Source organism: Pseudophryne corroboree, chromosome 5 (genome assembly GCF_028390025.1).
Source record: "Pseudophryne corroboree isolate aPseCor3 chromosome 5, aPseCor3.hap2, whole genome shotgun sequence".
NCBI classification, from domain to species: Eukaryota; Metazoa; Chordata; class Amphibia; order Anura; family Myobatrachidae; genus Pseudophryne; species Pseudophryne corroboree.
The window spans coordinates 319863757-319884901 of NC_086448.1; the positions used below are offsets into that span (position 1 = coordinate 319863757).

Genomic DNA, 21145 nt, shown 5'->3' on the forward strand with positions numbered 1-21145 from the left:
CATATAGTGCCCCTTCATACTCTGCACTCCCTTCTCCATAAAGAGGTTGAGTATCCCTAATCCAAAATCCCACATTTTTGGGTCCCCCACTTAGATAATAACATATGTATATATATATTATGTGTATATACAGATATATTATATAGGTGTCATTATCTCAGTAGGGGAAGCAAAAATGTGTGATTTTGGATAAGGGATACTATACCTGTACTATGCTGCAAACCCAGGTTACGTGCCATCTCAGGACTTGGCAACAAGTAGGCGCATTAACTAGGAAACGGATGCAGGAACCACCAGATGGTACCACAGCACTTGGAGCGGAGGCACAGGGGACACATGTGGCCACTTACATTTGGGGGGAGGAGGTGGTGAATCAGTCCAGCAGGAAGGGGTGACATCCTGTGCGGGGTGAGCAGTGCGGTGACCAGGAGGAGGAGGGGTTGGTGCTGAGGCTGCAAATGATGCGGAAGAGGTAGATAACAGTCTCAGCTGCTTTATATATGCTGTGCATCAGCAGAGAGGCGGGGTCCTGTGCTTGCCCCTCCCACACCCGCTGAGGCCATGCCCTGACTCCTCCTGCCAGCTGCTGGTTGCTACTGGTGTCCTCTACTCCCAGACTGGCCGGGAGCTGTGCAGGGACTGGTGAGCTTTACACGTGCCAGTGCAGGTGTATACAGTGCAGCATCATTATATCCTGGCCATTACAGATATACAGCATCTATATACAGTACATACAAAAGACTAACACTACACACACACACACACACACTCAATATGACAGAGACCCAGCAGCAGGACTTCCAGAAACCTGGCAGCTCCTATGTGGGTAGCAATCTATCAGTATCAATCGCAATCCAATGGGTTCTGAACCAAGTCCTGAAGTTTTTACCTTTAAAATACAGTAAAGGTTTTCCCTACCTGTTCACCTGATCAGGGCTTATGGACAAAAACAGGAGACTTTACTCTGAAAGAGGAATGTGAGTTTTGGAATTGAATTGCATTCGCAATGCGAATTTGCCGTGAATGCACCTTGCTGAAGCAAACTCACCTAATTGAATCCCCCCATAGTCCCAAACATAATACAGACAGCAATTTACATCAGTTGCTTTTTTCAAGCATTAAATCTCTACTTTATGTACTTATTCAAGTCTTTTAGCAAACCAAAAGTAATTGGGCAAAGCTGTGTTGCAGTGCAGGTGGGGCAGATGTAACATGTGCAGAGAGATTTGTATTTGGGTGGGGTGTGTTCAAACGGAAAATCTAAGTTGCAGTGTAGAAATTAAGCAGTCAGTATTTACCCTGCACAGAAACAATATAACCCACCCAAATCTAACTCTCGCTGAACATGTTATATCTGCCCCACCTGCAGTGCAACATGTTTTACCCAACTACTAACTTTTTTGATTTGCTAACAACCTGATAAACCCCCTCATGAGCAGTTTAAGTAGATAGATAGATAGATATTATGTTAATGCTTGGGATTTAAGTTTTGAGTCATGGAGCACATGCCTAAAACTATTTACAAAACATATAGAAAAGTACTGGTCATAATAACTGTAGTAACAGTCTATGAAGGAGTCCTTGTATGAGACAGAATTACAGCAGCAATCTGCTACTTGCCATATGACATTAAGGTTTTGTGAATAGAAGATCTACTTGCGAAGGAAAGAAATGAGCTATGGCAAGTTACTGGTCTCCGGATGATAACTTTCTGATGTTTGCACTAACTTCTGTTCGGAGCCTGCTGTCAAATAAAATGTAGCAATAAAGTGTGCTATTTTTTTCTTTTTCATGAACCATAGAATTACCTAAAATTAGAGGTTAAACTACGTAAAGGCGAGCGAAGTGGAAATTGCATTATTAAAGAAAAACATTTTCATACACATGTAGAGCCTCACACTGAAATACCGCATCCCTGCACATATGCAGAGCCTCACACTGAAATACCACATCCCTGCACATATGCAGAGCCTCACACTGAAATACCGCATCCCTGCACATATGCAGAGCCTCACACTGAAATACCGCATCCCTGCACATATGCAGAGCCTCACACTGAAATTCAGCATCCCTGCACATATGCAGAGCCTCACACTGAAATTCCGCATCTTTGCATATATGCAGAGCCTTACACTGAAATACCGCATCTTTGCACATATGCAGAGCCTCACACTGAAATTCCGCATCTTTGCACATATGCAGAGCCTCACACTGAAATTCCGCATCTTTGCACATATGCAGAGCCTCACACTGAAATTCCGCAACTTTGCACATATGCAAAGCCTCACACTGAAATACCGCATCCCTGCAAATATGCAGAGCTTCTGCATCAAAAGCATAAGCGCCTAGTTTACCAAATTATGGGAAAAATGTCTAGTCCTCGCATTTTCATAGTTCCAATATTCAATGTCTCCGCTTCATAGTTGTTTTTATGGCTGTGTATTAATTAAATAAAATCTTTGCATTCGCTTTAGATTTTTTGCGTAATTTATTGCTTTAGTATACCTTAAATGTTTGCATTTATGGATATTTGTGGGGATTGTCTTTGTTATATTCAACACACTGAGATTTGCTTTTATGTAATACCGCAAAAATATTAATTTAGATGTTTGGAAAACATTTGTTCTGAAATCAGGTATTTTCATGCTGAATTGGACTTGTCCTTATGGAGAAAACTATTTTATAGGGGGTTACATCTCTATATACAGGTCTAATAAGACAAAACCATTGCCATGTTTTGTATCATCATTGGATTCTGAACAAACTACTAGTTCTGTGAGCGTGTCCGTCTTTATAACTGAGAAGCTCTTTTATAATGAGTACCTGATCAGGTGTATGTGCTATATTTTCCCTCATTTGGAATAGCTGACCTTATGTCTGTTTGTATTAATATATTGTGTACCTTGTTAGTGATTTCCAATCAGAATAGTCTACAAATACATCGCCATTCCATTCACCATCATTTTTCCTTTCCATGTTTGAAACGTATTATTTTTGTATTGATTGTCTTTTACTTGACTGTGATGTATGTTACTGCTACTTTAAGTAAATTGGATTCTATGCATTCTAGGAGCCCCCTTGCTCAGATGGAAGAAGAGAGAAGGGAACATGTGGCAAAGATGAAGAAAATGGAGATGGAAATGGAACAAGTGTTTGAGATGAAAGTCAAAGAAAAAGTCCAGAAACTCAAGGATTCGGAAGCAGAAGTAATTACATTTTATGTTTTGTTTTTCTCTTGTTTCATAACTTTTACATTGAGTTACTTTTTATCATTGCTTACTGACTTTTATCCCCATTTTAGTCTTCTGATGATTGTTTATACAGAACATAAACATACATAAACATAGAATTTGACGGCAGATAAGAACCACTTGGCCCATCTAGTCTGCCCCTTTTACTTTTTATCCTTTAGATAATCTCAACCCTTTTTGAACCTTAATTCTTTGTAAGGATATTCATATGCCTATCCCAAGCATGTTTAAATTGCCCTACAGTCTTAGGGGTATATGCAATTGTGGTCGAATTCCCGAAATTGTCGAATTTCGGGTCATTTTCGACCCCAAAAAAAAATCGCCTATGCAATTCAGTGCTTTCCGACCAAAAAACGGACTTTCAAAATTCGACTTTTTGAAATTCGAATTTTTGCAAATTCGACTTTTCTGCAATGATATAAGTGCTGCAATTCGACCAAAGCATATTCAATTCAAGTTTGGAAATTCGACAGCAGTGCTTTTAGACAGCAAATTCGTCATTTTCAATCCGCCACACTTTGGAGGGTGAAAACAAATAAAAAAAATTTAAACATGTTTTTTTTTGTGTTTTTTGGGGGGGGAATAGCAGATCTATTTATATTAGAAGGGATTAGGTACTTTTTTTTTTTTTTTTTTTTGGAGGCACAAATATTTATATATTTTTTAAAATATTTTTTTTTTTTATTTTTTTTTTATGCTGGAACGGTGAAATCATTAAAAAAAATGGCGTGGGGTCCCCCCTCCAAAGCATAACCAGCCTCGGGCTCTTCGAGCTGGTCCTGGTTCTAAAAATGCGGGGAAAAAATTGACAGGGGTTCCCCCGTATTTTTAAAACCAGCACCGGGCTCTGCGCCTGGTGCTGGTGCCAAAAATACGGGGGACAAAAAGAGTAGGGGTCCCCCGTATTTTTAACACCAGCATCGGGCTCCACTAGCTGGACAGATAATGCCACAGCCGGGGGTCACTTTTATGGAGTGCCCTGCGGCCGTGGCATCAAATATCCAACTAGTCACCCCTGGCCGGGGTACCCTGGGGGAGTGGGGACCCCTTCAATCAAGGGGTCCCCCCCCCCAGCCACCTATGGGCCAGGGGTGAAGCCCGAGGCTGTCCCCCCCCATCCAATGGGCTGCGGATGGGGGGGCTGATAGCCTTTTGTGATAATAAAAAGATATTGTTTTTTCCAGTAGTACTACAAGTCCCAGCAAGCCTCCCCCGCAAGCTGGTACTTGGAGAACCACAAGTACCAGCATGCGGGAGAAAAACGGGCCCGCTGGTACCTGTAGTACTACTGGGAAAAAAATACCCAAATAAAAACAGGACACACACACCGTCGACAGTAAAACTTTATTACACACTACCGACACACACATACTTACCTATGTTCACACGCCGACATCGGTCCTCTTCTCCATGTAGAATCCACGGATACCTGAAAAAAAAGATCAATATACTCACCTCAGCCATGGTCCAGAGATAAATCCACGTACTTGTTAAAAATAAAAAAACGCAAATACCCGCTCCATAACGGACTGAAAGGGGTCCCATGCTGACACATGGGACACCTTTCCACGAATGAGACCTGTCAGTGACAGCTGTCACAGAAAGGTCTCTAAGCCAATCAGGAAGCGCAACTTCGTTGCGCTCACCTGATTGGCTGAGCGCTGTCTGTACTGTGACAGCGCATCGCACAGCTCCCTCCATTATATTCAATGGTGGGAACTTAGCGGCTAGCGGTGAGGTCACCCGCCGGTCAGCGGCTGACCGGCGGGTGACCCCACCGCTACCCGCAAAGTTCCCACCATTGAAAGTAATGGAGCGGCTTTGCGATGCGCTGTCACAGTACAGACAGCGCACAGCCAATCAGGTGAGCGCCACGGAAGTAGCGCTTCCTGATTGGCTGAAGGGACGTCAGTGACAGGAGTCACGTGATGTCCCGGCATTCGGGAGAAAGGGGTCTGATGTGAAAGCATTGGACCCCTTTCTAGTCCGGTATGGAGCGGGTTTTTGCGTTTTGTTTTTTTTTAAACAAGTACGTGGATTTTACTCTCTGGACGTGGATTTATCTCTGGACGCTGGAAGGTGAGTATAATTTTTTCACAGGTACCCTCGGATCGTCGGAGACCGTGGCAGTCGGCGTGTCAACATAGGTAAGTATGTGTGTGTCGGTAGTGTGTAATAAAGTTTTACTATCAAGGTGTGTGTGTCCTGTTTTTATTTGGGTATTTTTTTCCCAGTAGTACTACAGGTACCAGCGGACCCGTTTTTCTCCCGCATGCTGGTACTTGTGGTTCTCCAAGTACCAGCTTGTGGGGGAGGCTTGCTGGGACTTGTAGTACTGCTGGAAAAAACAATATCTTTTTATTATCACAAAAGGCTATCAGCCCCCCCATCCGCAGCCCATTGGATGGGGGGGGACAGCCTCGGGCTTCACCCCTGGCCCTTGGGTGGCTGGGGGGGGGGGACCCCTTGATTGAAGGCGTCCCCACTCCCCCAGGGTACCCCGGCCAGGGGTGACTAGTTGGATATTTGATGCCACGGCCGCAGGGCACGGCATAAAAGTGACCCCCGGCTGTGGCATTATCTGTCCAGCTAGTGGAGCCCTATGCTGGTGTTAAAAAATACGGGGGACCCCTACTCTTTTTGTCCCCCGTATTTTTGGCACCAGGCGCAGAGCCCGGTGCTGGTTTTAAAAATACGGGGGAACCCCTGTCAATTTTTTCCCCGCATTTTTAGAACCAGGACCAGCTCGAAGAGCCCGAGGCTGGTTATGCTTTGGAGGGGGGACCCCACGCCATTTTTTTTTCGGGTTTTGCACGTTTTTTTACCGTTTTTTAAAATCGCGGCAAAATCCGCCAAAAGCCGATTTTCGCCCGCGACTCTGGCGAATCCGTTTTTCATTGAATATGGTGAATTCCGGAAGCCACCTTCCGGGATTCACCTGTCGAATTGAGTCGAATTAAAAAACGGCGAAAATTGCCGCGAATTCGACCGCAATTGCATATACCCCTTAGCCTCTACCACCTGTGATGGGAGGCTATTCCACTTATCCACTACCCTTTCTGTGAAGTAATTTTTCCTTAAATTTCCCCTGAACCTGCCTCCCTCCAGTCTCAGTGTATGTCCTCGAGTTCTAATACGTCTCTTCCTTTGAAGAATGTTTCCCTCCTGAACTTTGTTAAAACCTTTGGTATATTTGAAAGTTTCTATCACGTCTCCCCTTTCCCTTCTCTCCTCCATACTATACATGTTAAGATCTTTTAGCCTTTCCGGGTAAGTTTTGTGATGTAGGCCATGCACCATTTTAGTTGCCCTTCTTTGTACACTCTCTAATGTATTTATATCCTTCTGGAGATATGGTCTCCAGAACTGGACACAGTATTCCAGATGAGGCCGCACCAATGACCTATACAGTGGCATTATCACTTCTTTTTTCCTGCTACTGATTCCTCTCCCTATGCAACCAAGCATCTATTGTAGCAACTTTTCATAGAATTGCATAAAATAAAAATAAAGCCTATCGCACCTTTGCTGGATCTAGATGAATATTTTTCAGCTTTTAATGTGGGCTCTCAGAGGTGCTATATATGTATACCTGCACATAATATAAATTACTGATACACTGATATTTATGCTCTCACAGCTCCAGCGACGTCACGAGCAGATGAAAAAGAACCTTGAGGCTCAGCACAAAGAGTTGGAAGAAAAGCGGCGTCAGTTTGAAGAAGAGAAGTTGAACTGGGAAACTCAGCAGCGCATTCTGGAACAGCAGAACTCTTCCAGGTACAGAGCTTCCTTGCCTCACACTAACAGTGCTGGGTATGGAGGAAGCTGTGGCGATTGAAAATAATTAGAAATCCCAGTTGTTTGGCTTTATTTAAAAAGTGAGGCCCACATACTGTTTGGATTGAAGACCTGTTCTCATCAGGTTTCTTGCCTATTGTAGTACTCTGTTTTTTCTTTAATACGTATATATTCACCAGCATTGCATATATAATTTGAAACAAACACATTCTCGCCATATGTATTAACGAGGGGTTATCTAAGTTCACATACCTGTATTTCTCTATCGTCCTAGTGGATGCTGGGGTTCCTGAAAGGACCATGGGGAATAGCGGCTCCGCAGGAGACAGGGCACAAAAAGTAAAGCTTTTCCAGATCAGGTGGTGTGCACTGGCTCCTCCCCCTATGACCCTCCTCCAGACTCCAGTTAGATTTTTGTGCCCGGCCGAGAAGGGTGCAATCTAGGTGGCTCTCCTAAAGAGCTGCTTAGAAAAAGTTTAGCTTAGGTTTTTTATTTTACAGTGAGTCCTGCTGGCAACAGGATCACTGCAACGAGGGACTGAGGGGAGAAGAAGTGAACTCACCTGCGTGCAGGATGGATTGGCTTCTTGGCTACTGGACATCAGCTCCAAAGGGACGATCACAGGTACAGCCTGGATGGTCACCGGAGCCGCGCCGCCGGCCCCCTTGCAGATGCTGAAGTCAGAAGAGGTCCAGAATCGGCGGCTGAAGACTCCTGCAGTCTTCTAAAGGTAGCGCACAGCACTGCAGCTGTGCGCCATTTTCCTCTCAGCACACTTCACACGCAGTCACTGAGGGTGCAGGGCGCTGGGGGGGGGCGCCCTGGGAGGCAAATGTAACCTATATAAAGGCTAAAAATACCTCACATATAGCCCCCAGAGGCTATATGGAGATATTTAACCCCTGCCTGGATTCACTAAATAGCGGGAGACGAGCCCGCCGGAAAAGGGGCGGGGCCTATCTCCTCAGCACACAGCGCCATTTCCTCTCACAGCTCCGCTGGTCAGGACGGCTCCCAGGTCTCTCCCCTGCACTGCACTACAGAAACAGGGTAAAACAGAGAGGGGGGGCAAATTTATGGCGATATTTTGATATATATAAAGCAGCTATAAGGGAGCACTTATTATAAGGCTATCCCTGTTATATATAGCGCTTTTGGTGTGTGCTGGCAAACTCTCCCTCTGTCTCCCCAAAGGGCTAGTGGGTCCTGTCTTCGTTAGGAGCATTCCCTGTGTGTCTGCTGTGTGTCGGTACGTGTGTGTCGACATGTATGAGGACGATATTGGTGTGGAGGCGGAGCAATTGCCAAATATGAGGATGTCACCCCCTAGGGAGTCGACACCAGAATGGATGCCTTTATTTATGGAACTACGGGATAGTGTCAACACGCTAAAGCAGTCGTTTGACGACATGAGACGGCCGGACAATCAATTAGTGCCTGTCCAGGCGACTCAAACACCGTCAGGGGCTGTGAAACGCCCTTTGCCTCAGTCGGTCGACACAGACCCAGACACAGGCACTGACTCCAGTGGTGACGGTGACGAATCAACCGTATTTTCCAGTAGGGCCACACGTTATATGATTTTGGCAATGAAGGAGGCGTTACATTTAGCTGATACTACAGGTACCACTAAACAGGGTATTATGTGGGGTGTGAAAAAACTACCTATAGTTTTTCCTGAATCAGAAGAATTAAATGACGTGTGTAATGAAGCGTGGGTTGCCCCTGATAAAAAGCTGATAATTTCAAAGAAATTATTGGCATTATACCCTTTCCCGCCAGAGGTTAGGGAGCGCTGGGAAACACCTCCTAGGGTGGACAAGGCGCTAACACGCTTATCTAAACAAGTGGCGTTACCCTCTCCTGAGACGGCCGCACTTAAAGATCCATCAGATAGGAGGATGGAAAATATCCAAAAAAGTATATACACACATGCAGGTGTTATACTACGACCAGCTATAGCGACTGCCTGGATGTGCAGTGCTGGGGTAGTTTGGTCAGAGTCCCTGATTGAAAATATTGATACCCTGGACAGGGACAATATTTTACTGTCGTTAGAACAAATAAAGGATGCATTTCTTTATATGCGTGATGCACAGAGGGATATCTGCACACTGGCATCACGGGTAAGTGCTATGTCCATTTCGGCCAGAAGAGCTTTATGGACGCGACAGTGGACAGGCGATGCGGATTCAAAACGACATATGGAAGTTTTGCCGTATAAAGGGGAGGAGTTATTTGGAGTCGGTCTATCAGATTTGGTGGCCACGGCTACAGCCGGGAAATCCACCTTTCTACCTCAAGTCACTCCCCAACAGAAAAAGGCACCGACTTTTCAACCGCAGCCCTTTCGTTCCTTTAAAAATAAGAGAGCAAAGGGCTATTCATATCTGCCACGAGGCAGAGGTCGAGGGAAGAGACAGCAACAGGCAGCTCCTTCCCAGGAACAGAAGCCTTCCCCGGCTTCTACAAAAGCCTCAGCATGACGCTGGGGCTTCTCAAGCGGACTCGGGGACGGTGGGTGGTCGTCTCAAAAATTACAGCGCGCAGTGGGCTCACTCGCAGGTAGATCCCTGGATCCTGCAGATAATATCTCAGGGGTACAGGTTGGAATTAGAGACAGATCCACCTCGCCGTTTCCTGAAGTCTGCTTTACCAACGTCCCCCTCCGAAAGGGAGACTGTTTTGGAAGCCATTCACAAGCTGTACTCTCAGCAGGTGATAGTCAAGGTACCTCTTCTACAACAAGGGAAGGGGTATTATTCCACTCTTTTTGTGGTACCGAAGCCGGATGGCTCGGTAAGGCCTATTCTAAATCTGAAGTCCTTGAACCTGTACATAAAGAAGTTCAAGTTCAAGATGGAGTCACTCAGAGCAGTGATAGCGAACCTGGAAGAGGGGGACTTTATGGTATCCTTGGACATCAAGGATGCGTATCTCCACGTTCCAATTTACCCCTCACACCAGGGGTACCTCAGGTTCGTTGTACAAAACTGTCACTATCAGTTTCAGACGCTGCCGTTCGGATTGTCCACGGCACCTCGGGTCTTTACAAAGGTAATGGCCGAGATGATGATTCTTCTTCGAAGAAAAGGCATATTAATTATCCCATACTTGGACGATCTCCTAATAAGGGCAAGGTCCAGAGAACAGCTAGAGATGGGATTAGCACTGTCGCAAGAAGTGCTAAAACAGCACGGGTGGATTCTGAATATTCCAAAATCCCAGTTAATGCCGACAACTCGTCTGCTGTTCCTAGGGATGATTCTGGACACGGTTCAGAAAAAGGTTTTTCTCCCGGAGGAAAAAGCCAAGGAGTTATCCGAGCTTGTCAGGAACCTCCTAAAACCAGGAAAGGTGTCTGTACATCAATGCACAAGAGTCCTGGGAAAAATGGTGGCTTCTTACGAAGCAATTCCATTCGGCAGATTCCACGCAAGAATTTTCCAAAGGGATCTGTTGGACAAATGGTCAGGGTCGCATCTTCAGATGCACCTGCGGATAACCCTGTCTCCAAGGACAAGGGTGTCTCTTCTGTGGTGGTTGCAGAGTGCTCATCTATTGGAGGGCCGCAGATTCGGCATACAGGATTGGATCCTGGTGACCACGGACGCCAGCCTGAGAGGCTGGGGAGCAGTCACACAAGGAAGAAACTTCCAGGGAGTATGGACGAGCCTGGAAACGTCTCTTCACATAAACATTCTGGAACTAAGAGCAATATACAATGCTCTAAGCCAGGCAGAACCTCTGCTTCAGGGAAAACCGGTGTTGATCCAGTCGGACAACATCACGGCAGTCGCCCATGTGAACAGACAGGGCGGCACAAGAAGCAGGAGTGCAATGGCAGAAGCTGCAAGGATTCTTCGCTGGGCAGAGAATCATGTGATAGCACTGTCAGCAGTGTTCATCCCGGGAGTGGACAACTGGGAAGCAGACTTCCTCAGCAGACACGATCTTCACCCGGGAGAGTGGGGACTTCATCCAGAAGTCTTCCACTTGCTGGTAACCCGTTGGGAAAGACCAATGGTGGACATGATGGCGTCTCGCCTCAACAAAAAACTGGACAGGTATTGCGCCAGGTCAAGAGATCCGCAGGCAATAGCTGTGGACGCGCTGGTAACGCCTTGGGTGTACCAGTCGGTGTATGTGTTTCCTCCTCTGCCTCTCATACCAAAAGTATTGAGAATTATACGGCAAAGAGGCGTAAGGACGATACTAGTGGTTCCGGATTGGCCAAGAAGGACTTGGTACCCGGAACTTCAAGAGATGATCACGGAAGATCCGTGGCCTCTACCTCTAAGGAGGGACTTGCTTCAGCAGGGTCCCTGTCTGTTTCAAGACTTACCGCGGCTGCGTTTGACGGCTTGGCGGTTGAACGCCGGATCCTAAAGGAAAAAGGCATGCCGGAAGAAGTCATTCCTACTTTGATTAAAGCAAGGAAGGAAGTAACCGTGCAACATTATCACCGAATTTGGCGAAAATATGTTGCGTGGTGCGAAGATCGGAGTGCTCCGACGGAGGAATTTCAACTGGGTCGATTCCTACATTTCCTGCAATCAGGATTGTCTATGGGTCTCAAATTGGGATCTATTAAGGTTCAAATTTCGGCCCTGTCGATTTTCTTTCAAAAAGAATTGGCTTCAGTCCCTGAAGTCCAGACCTTTGTTAAGGGAGTGCTACATATACAGCCTCCTGTGGTGCCTCCAGTGGCACCGTGGGATCTCAATGTGGTTTTGGACTTTCTAAAATCTCATTGGTTTGAACCACTAAAGAAGGTGGATTTGAAATATCTCACATGGAAAGTGACCATGCTTCTAGCCCTGGCTTCGGCCAGGAGAGTGTCAGAACTGGCAGCTTTATCTTACAAAAGCCCATATCTGATTTTCCATTCGGACAGGGCAGAACTGCGGACTCGTCCGCATTTTCTCCCTAAGGTGGTGTCAGCATTTCATCTGAACCAGCCTATTGTAGTGCCTGCGGCTACAAGTGACTTGGAGGACTCCAAGTTACTGGACGTTGTCAGAGCATTAAAAATATATATTGCAAGGACAGCTGGAGTCAGAAAATCTGACTCGTTGTTTATATTGTATGCACCCAACAAGATGGGTGCTCCTGCGTCTAAGCAGACGATTGCTCGTTGGATCTGTAACACAATCCAACTTGCACATTCTGTGGCAGGCCTGCCACAGCCTAAATCTGTAAAGGCCCACTCCACAAGGAAGGTGGGCTCATCTTGGGCGGCTGCCCGAGGGGTCTCGGCATTACAACTTTGCCGAGCAGCTACGTGGTCAGGGGAGAACACGTTTGTAAAATTTTACAAATTTGATACTCTGGCTAAGGAGGACCTGGAGTTCTCTCATTCGGTGCTGCAGAGTCATCCGCACTCTCCCGCCCGTTTGGGAGCTTTGGTATAATCCCCATGGTCCTTTCAGGAACCCCAGCATCCACTAGGACGATAGAGAAAATAAGATTTTACTTACCGATAAATCTATTTCTCGGAGTCCGTAGTGGATGCTGGGCGCCCATCCCAAGTGCGGATTATCTGCAATAATTGTACATAGTTATTGTTAACTAATTCGGGTTATTGTTGAAGGAAGCCATCTTTCAGAGGCTCCGCTGTTATCATACTGTTAACTGGGTTTAGATCACAAGTTGTACGGTGTGATTGGTGTGGCTGGTATGAGTCTTACCCGGGATTCAAAATCCTCCCTTATTGTGTACGCTCGTCCGGGCACAGTACCTAACTGGAGTCTGGAGGAGGGTCATAGGGGGAGGAGCCAGTGCACACCACCTGATCTGGAAAAGCTTTACTTTTTGTGCCCTGTCTCCTGCGGAGCCGCTATTCCCCATGGTCCTTTCAGGAACCCCAGCATCCACTACGGACTCCGAGAAATAGATTTATCGGTAAGTAAAATCTTATTTAAAGCGGTCAGATTTGAATAAGGGAGATGCAACATCTGAGAAACTCTGCAATGTTTTATTTGACAGCGCATGTTTTAATGTTGTCATAACGATGTAGCTATAAATGGAACCCATGGTTTTCAAAAATTGAAATCATGGTCACCATAGCAACAAATGGAACAATTTTACATAAGGTAAATACCCCCACCTAAAAATAGGCTTATACGTCAATCTAAGGATCCATAGACTGTCCCTTGCATGTTTAACATTATACTCCCATTTTGGCTTTGCTTTATACTCCACGGGGGCAATTCATTTTTTTGTTATTTTTTTTTTGTTATTTATTTTAGGCACCCAAAGTAATATGCACCCTTCAGAGTATTTCATTTGTTGTTCTGATCAGGCGCCCATTACTTTTTAAGCCCCCAAATAGATGGAGTTTATCTGCGAATAGCTGCTAATCCTGTCTAATATAGTCCCGTTTGGGACACTTCGCACATTTCTTCTTGCCACCTCAGGAGGCTGCAAGCAGAAATGTTGGCACCGGCGGTGATTGCCACCGATTGCAATACAATTTAATTGCTGTCGTCGGAGCCACTTAGTAGTCGGCACCTGACAAACAATTAAATCGCAATATATATCTACAGCTACAAAATCATCATCTATCCTATGAATATAAAATGTTGTTATAATCATTGGGGCATATGTAATAGAGTCCGAGTTTGCCAGAGTAGTGGGATGGTGGTCAATCTCGGACATTTTTTTTTTTTTTTAAAGTGGCATTCATTTACAAGGCAAAAGCCACTTTAAATATTACATATGCCCTGACAGGTGCCTGCAATCAGCTGCTTCCTAACACTGGCCTGGATTCTCTCCAGCTGCAACCTTGCAGTTTTACATATACAGTAGATATATATTTTTATATATATATATATTTCTCTATCGTCCTAGTGGATGCTGGGGTTCCTGAAAGGACCATGGGGAATAGCGGCTCCGCAGGAGACAGGGCACAAAAAGTAAAGCTTTAGGATCAGGTGGTGTGCACTGGCTCCTCCCCCTATGACCCTACTCCAAGCCTCAGTTAGATTTTTGTGCCCGGCCGAGAAGGGTGCAATCTAGGTGGCTCTCCTAAAGAGCTGCTTAGAAAAGTTTAGTTTTAGGTTTTTTATTTTACAGTGAGTCCTGCTGGCAACAGGATCACTGCAACGAGGGACTTAGGGGAGAAGAAGTGAACTCACCTGCGTGCAGGATGGATTGGCTTCTTGGCTACTGGACATTAGCTCCAGAGGGACGATCACAGGTACAGCCTGGATGGTCACCGGAGCCTCGCCGCCGGCCCCCTTACAGATGCTGAAACGAGAAGAGGTCCAGAATCGGCGGCAGAAGACTCCTCAGTCTTCTTAAGGTAGCGCACAGCACTGCAGCTGTGCGCCATTTTCCTCTCAGCACACTTCACACGGCAGTCACTGAGGGTGCAGGGCGCTGGAAGGGGGGCGCCCTGGGAGGCAAATGAAAACCTTTTTTGGCTAAAAATACCTCACATATAGCCTCCGGGGGCTATATGGAGATATTTAACCCCTGCCAGAATCCGTTAAGAGCGGGAGACGAGGCCGCCGAAAAAGGGGCGGGGCCTATCTCCTCAGCACACAGCGCCATTTTCCCTCACAGAAAGGCTGGAGGGAAGGCTCCCAGGCTCTCCCCTGCACTGCACTACAGAAACAGGGTTAAAACAGAGAGGGGGGGCACTAATTTGGCGTTAGAAATATATAAAAAAGATGCTATAAGGGAAAACACTTATATAAGGTTGTCCCTATATAATTATAGCGTTTTTGGTGTGTGCTGGCAAACTCTCCCTCTGTCTCTCCAAAGGGCTAGTAGGTCCTGTCCTCTATCAGAGCATTACCTGTGTGTGTGCTGTGTGTCGGTACGTGTGTGTCGACATGTATGAGGACGATGTTGGTGAGGAGGCGGAGCAATTGCCTGTAATGGTGATGTCACTCTCTAGGGAGTCGACACCGGAATGGATGGCTTATTTAGGGAATTACGTGATAATGTCAACACGCGCCAAGGTCGGTTGACGACATGAGACGGCCGACAAACAATTAGTACCGGTCCAGACGTCTCAAAAACACCGTCAGGGGTTTTAAAACGCCCGTTTACTTTAGTCGGTCGACACAGACACAGACAGGGACACTGAATCCAGTGTCGACGGTGAATAAACAAACGTATTCCTTATTAGGGCCACACGTTAAGGGCAATGAAGGAGGTGTTACATATTTCTGATACTACAAGTACCACAAAAGAGGGTATTATGTGGGATGTGAAAAAACTACCGTAGTTTTTCCTGAATCAGATAAATTAAATGAAGTGTGTGATGATGCGTGGGTTCCCCCCGATAGAAAATATGGGCGGTATACCCTTTCCCGCCAGAAGTTAGGGCGCGTTGGGAAACACCCCTTAGGGTGGATAAGGCGCTCACACGCTTATCAGAACAAGTGGCGGTACCGTCTATAGATAGGGCCGTCCTCAAGGAGCCAGCTGACAGGAGGCTGGAAAAATATCATAAAAAGTATATACACACATACTGGTGTTATACTGCGACCAGCGATCGCCTCAGCCTGGATGTGCAGAGCTGGGGTGGCTTGGTCGGATTCCCTGACTAAAAATATTGATACCCTTGACAGGGACAGTATTTTATGGACTATAGAGCATTTAAAGGATGTATTTCTATATATGCGAGATGCACAGAGGGATATTTGCACTCTGGCATCAAGAGTAAGTGCGATGTCCATATCTGCCAGAAGATGTTTATGGACACGACAGTGGTCAGGTGATGCAGATTCCAAACGGCACAAAGGTGTATTGCCGTATAAAGGAAGAGGAGTTATTTGGGGTCGGTCCATCGGACCTGGTGGCCACGGCAACTGCTGGAAAATCCACCGTTTTTACCCTAAGTCACATCTCTGCAGAAAAAGACACCGTCTTTTCAGCTTCAGTCCTTTCGTCCCTATAAGAGTCATATCTGCCCAGGGATAGAGGAAAGGGAAGAAGACTGCAGCAGGCAGCCCATTCCCAGGAACAGAAGCGTTCCACCGCTTCTGACAAGCTCTCAGCATGACGCTGAGACCGTACAGGACCCCTGGATCCTACAAGTAGTATCCCAGGGGTACAGTTTGGAATGTCGAGACGTTTCCCCTGCGCAGGCTCCTGAAGTCTGCTTTACCAAGGTCTCCCTCCGACAAGGAGGCAGTATGGGAAAAAATTCACGAGCTGTATTCCCAGCAGGTGATAATTAAATTACCCCTCCTACAACAAGAAAAGGGGTATTATTCCACACTATATTGTGGTACTGAAGCCAGAAGGCTAGGTGAGACCTATTCTAAATCTAAAAAAATTTGAACACTTACAAAGGTTCAAATCAAGATGGAGTCACTCAGAGCAGTGATAACGAACCGGGAAGAAGGGGACTATCTGGTGTCCCGAGACATCAGGGATGCTTACCTCCATGTCCCAAATTTGCTCTTATCACTAAGGGTACCTCAGGTTCGTGGTACAGAACTGTCACTATCAGTTTCAGACGCTGCCGTTTGGATTGTCTACGGCACCCCGGGTCTTTACCAAGGTAATGGCCGAAATGATGGTTCTTCTTCGAAGAAAAGGCGTCTTAATTATCCCTTACTTGGACGATCTCCTGATAAGGGCAAAGTCCAGGGAACAGTTGGAGGTCGGAGTAGCACTATCTCGGATACTGTTACAACAGCAGGGGTGGATTCTAAATATTCCAAAATCGCAGCTGATCCCGACAACAAGTCTCCTGTGCTTAGGGATGATTCTGGACACAGTCCAGAAAAAGGTGTTTCTCCCGGAAGAGAAAGCCAGGGAGTTATCCGAGCTAGTCAGGAACCTCCTAAAATCAGTGCATCATTGCACAAGGGCCATGGTAAAAAAATGGTGACTTCCTTCGAAGCAATTCCAGTCGGCAGATTTCATGCAAGAACTTTTCAGTGGGATCTGCTGGACAAATGGTCCGGATCGCATCTTCAGATGCATCAGCGGATAACCCTATATCCAAGGACAAGGGTGTCTCTCCTGTGGTGGTTACAGAGTGCTCATCTTCTAGAGGGCCGCAGATTCGGCATTCAGTTTTGGATGTTGGTGACCACGGAGGCCAGCCCGAGAGGCTGGGGAGCAGTCACACAAGGAAAAAATTTCCAGGGAGTGTGATCAAGTCTGGAGATTTTTCTCCACATAAATATAGCTAAGGGTAAAATTATAATGCTCTAAGCTTAGCAAGACCTCTGCTTCAAGGTCAGCCGGTATTGATCCAGTGGGATAAAACATCACGGCAGTCGCCCACGTAAATAGACAGGGCGGCACAAGAAGCAGGAGGGCAGTGGCAAAAACTGCAAGGACTTTTCGCTGGGCGGAAAATCATGTGATAGCACTGTCAGCAGTGTTTCATTCCGGGAATGGAAACTGGGAAGCAGACTTCCTCAGTAGGCACGACCTCCACCCGGCAGAGTGGGAACTTCATGGGGAAGTTTTCCACATAATTGTAAACCGTTGGGAATTACCAAAGGTGGACATGATGGCGTCCCGTCTGAACAAAAAACGGGACAGGTATTGCGCCAGGTTAAGAGACCCTCAGGCAATAGCTGTGGACGTTCTGGTAACACCGTGGGTGTATCAGTCGGTGTATGTGTTCCATCCTCTGCTTTTCATACCTAAGGTACTGAGAATTATAAGACGTAGAGGAGTAAGAACTATACTCATGGCTCCGGATTGGCCAAGAAGGACTTGGTACCCGGAACTTCAAGAGATGCTCACAGAGGACTTATGGATTCTGCCGCTAAGAAGGGACTTGTTTCAGCAAGTACCATGTCTGTTCCAAGACTTACCGCAGCTGCGTTTGACGGCATGGCGGTGGAACGCCGGATCCTAAGGGAAAAGGCATTCAGGAAGAGGTCATTCCTACCCTGGTCAAAGCCAGAAAGGAGGTGACCGCACAACATTATCACCACATGTGGCGAAAATATGTTGCGTGGTGTGAGGCCAGTAAGGCCCCACGAAGAAATTTCAACTCGGTCGATTCCTGCATTTCTTGCAAACAGGAGTGTCTATGGGCCTCAAATTGGGGTCCATTAAGGTTCAAATTTCGGCCCTGTCGATTTTTCTTCCAGAAAGAATTGGCTTCAGTTCCTGAAGTCCAGAAGTTTGTCAAGGGAGTATTGCATATACAACCCCCTTTTGTGCCTCCAGTGGCACTGTGGGATCTCAACGTAGTTCTGGGATTCCTCAAAACACATTGGTTTAAAACCAGTCAAATCTGTGGATTTGAAGCATCTCACATGAAAAGTGAACATGCTCTTGGACCTGGCCTGGACCAGGCGAGTGTCAAATTGGTGGTTTTTTTCTCAAAAAAGCCCATATCTGTTTGTCCATTCGGACAGGGCAGAGCTGCGGACTCGTCCCCAGTTCTCTCCCTAAGGTGGTGTCAGTGTTTCACCTGAACCAGCTTATTGGGGTGTCTTGCGCCTACTAGGGACTTGGAGGACTCCAAGTTGCTAGATGTGGTCAGGGCCCTCAAAATATAGGTTCCAGGACGGCTGGAGTCAGGAAAACTGACTTGCTGTTATCCTGTATGCACCCAACAAACTGGGTGCTCTTGCTTTTAAGCAGACTTTTGCTAGTTGGATGTGTAATACAATTCAGCTTGCACATTCTGTGGCAGGCCTGCCACAGCCAAAATATGTAAATGCCCATTCCACAAGGAAGGTGGGCTCATCTTGGGCGGCTGCCCGAGGGGTCTCGGCTTTACAACTTTGCCGAGCGGCTATTTAGTCAGGGGCAAACACGTTTGTAAAATCCTACAAATTTGATACCCTGGCTAAGGAGGACCTGGAGTTCTCTCATTCGGTGCTGCAGAGTCATCCGCACTCTCCCGCCCGTTTGGGAGCTTTGGTATAATCCCCATGGTCCTTTCAGGAACCCCAGCATCCACTAGGACGATAGAGAAAATAAGAATTTACTTACCGATAATTCTATTTCTCGGAGTCCGTAGTGGATGCTGGGCGCCCATCCCAAGTGCGGATTATCTGCATTACTTGTACATAGTTACAAAAATCGGGTTATTATTGTTGTGAGCCATCCTTTCAGAGGCTCCGCTGTTATCATACTGTTAACTGGGTTCAGATCACAGGTTGTACAGTGTGATTGGTGTGGCTGGTATGAGTCTTACCCGGGATTCATAAATCCTTCCTTATTGTGTACGCTCGTCCGGGCACAGTACCTAACTGAGGCTTGGAGTAGGGTCATAGGGGGAGGAGCCAGTGCACACCACCTGATCCTAAAGCTTTACTTTTTGTGCCCTGTCTCCTGCGGAGCCGCTATTCCCCATGGTCCTTTCAGGAACCCCAGCATCCACTACGGACTCCGAGAAATAGAATTATCGGTAAGTAAATTCTTATTATATATATATATATATATAACAAATTTCCCCATTCATTATTACGCACACACTATTGATAAAAGTATTTGGCCACACCTGTTAATTATTGAATTCATGTGTTTTAATCAGACACGTGTAAAAAAAAAAAAAGGATTTTAATTACCTACCAGTAAATCCTTTTCTCGTAGTCCGTAGATGATGCTGCGGTCCATATTAGTACCATGGGGTATAGACTGGTCCACCAGGAGCCATGTGCAATTTAACCGTTTGATAGTGTGGGCTGGCTCCTCCCTCTATGCCGCCCCTCCTACCAGACTCAGTATAGAAACTGTGCCCGAGGAGACGGACAACTTCGAGAGAAGGAATTTACACAGATAGTGGTGAGATTCACACCAGCTCACACAAACAAGGCAAACTAAGCTAATCAGCTTGAAAACTCAGCAACAGCTGAAGAACCATACTTAACCAAGTAACAACACAGTACTCAACTAAGAACAAAGCAGTACTGAACCAAATAACTGAAGGAGAACAAAGCGCTGGGCGGGCGCCCAGCATCCTCTACGGACTAAGAGAAAAGGATTTACCGGTAGGTAATTAAAATCCTATTATCTCTTACGTCCTAGAGGATGCTTGGGTCCACATTAGTACCATGGGGATGTACCAAAGCTCCCAGAACGGGAGGGAGAGTGCGATGGCTCCTGCAGAACTGATTGACCAAACTTTAGGTCCTCAGAGGCCAAAGTATCGAACCTAGCAAACGTGTTTGACCCCGACCTAGTAGCTGCTCGGCAAAGCTGTAAAGCCGAGACACCCCGGGCGGCCGCCCAGGAAGAACCCACCTTACGAGTAGAGTGGGCCTTAACAGATTTCGGACACTCAATCCTGCCGTAGAATAAGCATGCTGGATAGTGAACCTGATCCAGCGAGATATAGTTTGCTTAGAAGTAGGACACCCAATTTTCTTGGGATCATACAGGACAAACAGAGAGTCCGACTTCCTGTGACGAGCAGTCCACTTCACATAGATCTTCAGAGCCCTTACAACATCCAAGGACTTTGATTAAACTGAGGAGTGAGTAGCCACTGGTACCACAATAGGCTGATTGACATGAAAAGCCGACACAACCTTTAGAAGGATCTGCTGATGTGTCTCTTCATGGAAGATTAAGTAGGGGTTTTTACAAGACAAAGACCCCAATTCCGACACACGTCTAGCAGAAGCTAAGGCCAACAAGGTGACAGCCTTCCATGTAAGAAACTTGACATCAACTTCCTGTAAAGGCTCGGATCAATTCAATTGCAGGAACTGCAACACCACAATAAGATCCCAGGGTGCTGTAGAAGGTACAAAGGGAGGCTGGATGTGCAGAACCCCTTTCAAGAAAGTCTGAACCTCAGGGAGAGAAGCCAGTTGTTTCTGGAAGAAAATGGACAAGGCCGAAATCTGGACCTTTTTGGATCCCAAACGCAGGCCCACATCCACACCTGCTTGCAGGTAGAGGAGAAACCGTCCCAGTTGTAACTCCACCATAGGAAACTTCTTGGATTCACACCAAGACACATACTTTTTCCAAATGCGATGGTAATGCTTTGACGTTACTCCTTTTCTAGCCTGTATCAGGGAAGGAATGCCCTTCCTAGCTAAGATCTGGCACTCAACCTCCATGCCGTCAAACGTAGTCGTGGTAAGTCTTTTGATAAGCGAACGGCCCCTGTAGCAGAAGGTCCTTGCGAAGAGGAAGA

The 21145-nt window shown here is 46.4% G+C and overlaps 1 protein-coding gene across 3 annotated transcripts in view; it reads left to right on the plus strand.

The window, feature by feature from the left end:
- The window catches only part of SEPTIN7 (septin 7), a 265639-nt gene that overhangs the window by 238229 nt on the left and 6265 nt on the right, over positions 1 to 21145 (plus strand). For all 3 annotated transcript variants that reach the window (XM_063922502.1, XM_063922500.1, XM_063922501.1), the window contains 2 exons: positions 3071 to 3206; positions 6892 to 7031. In XM_063922502.1, coding sequence (XP_063778572.1) covers positions 3071 to 3206; positions 6892 to 7031 — 276 coding nt within the window. The remainder of the gene's footprint in view (positions 1 to 3070; positions 3207 to 6891; positions 7032 to 21145) is intronic.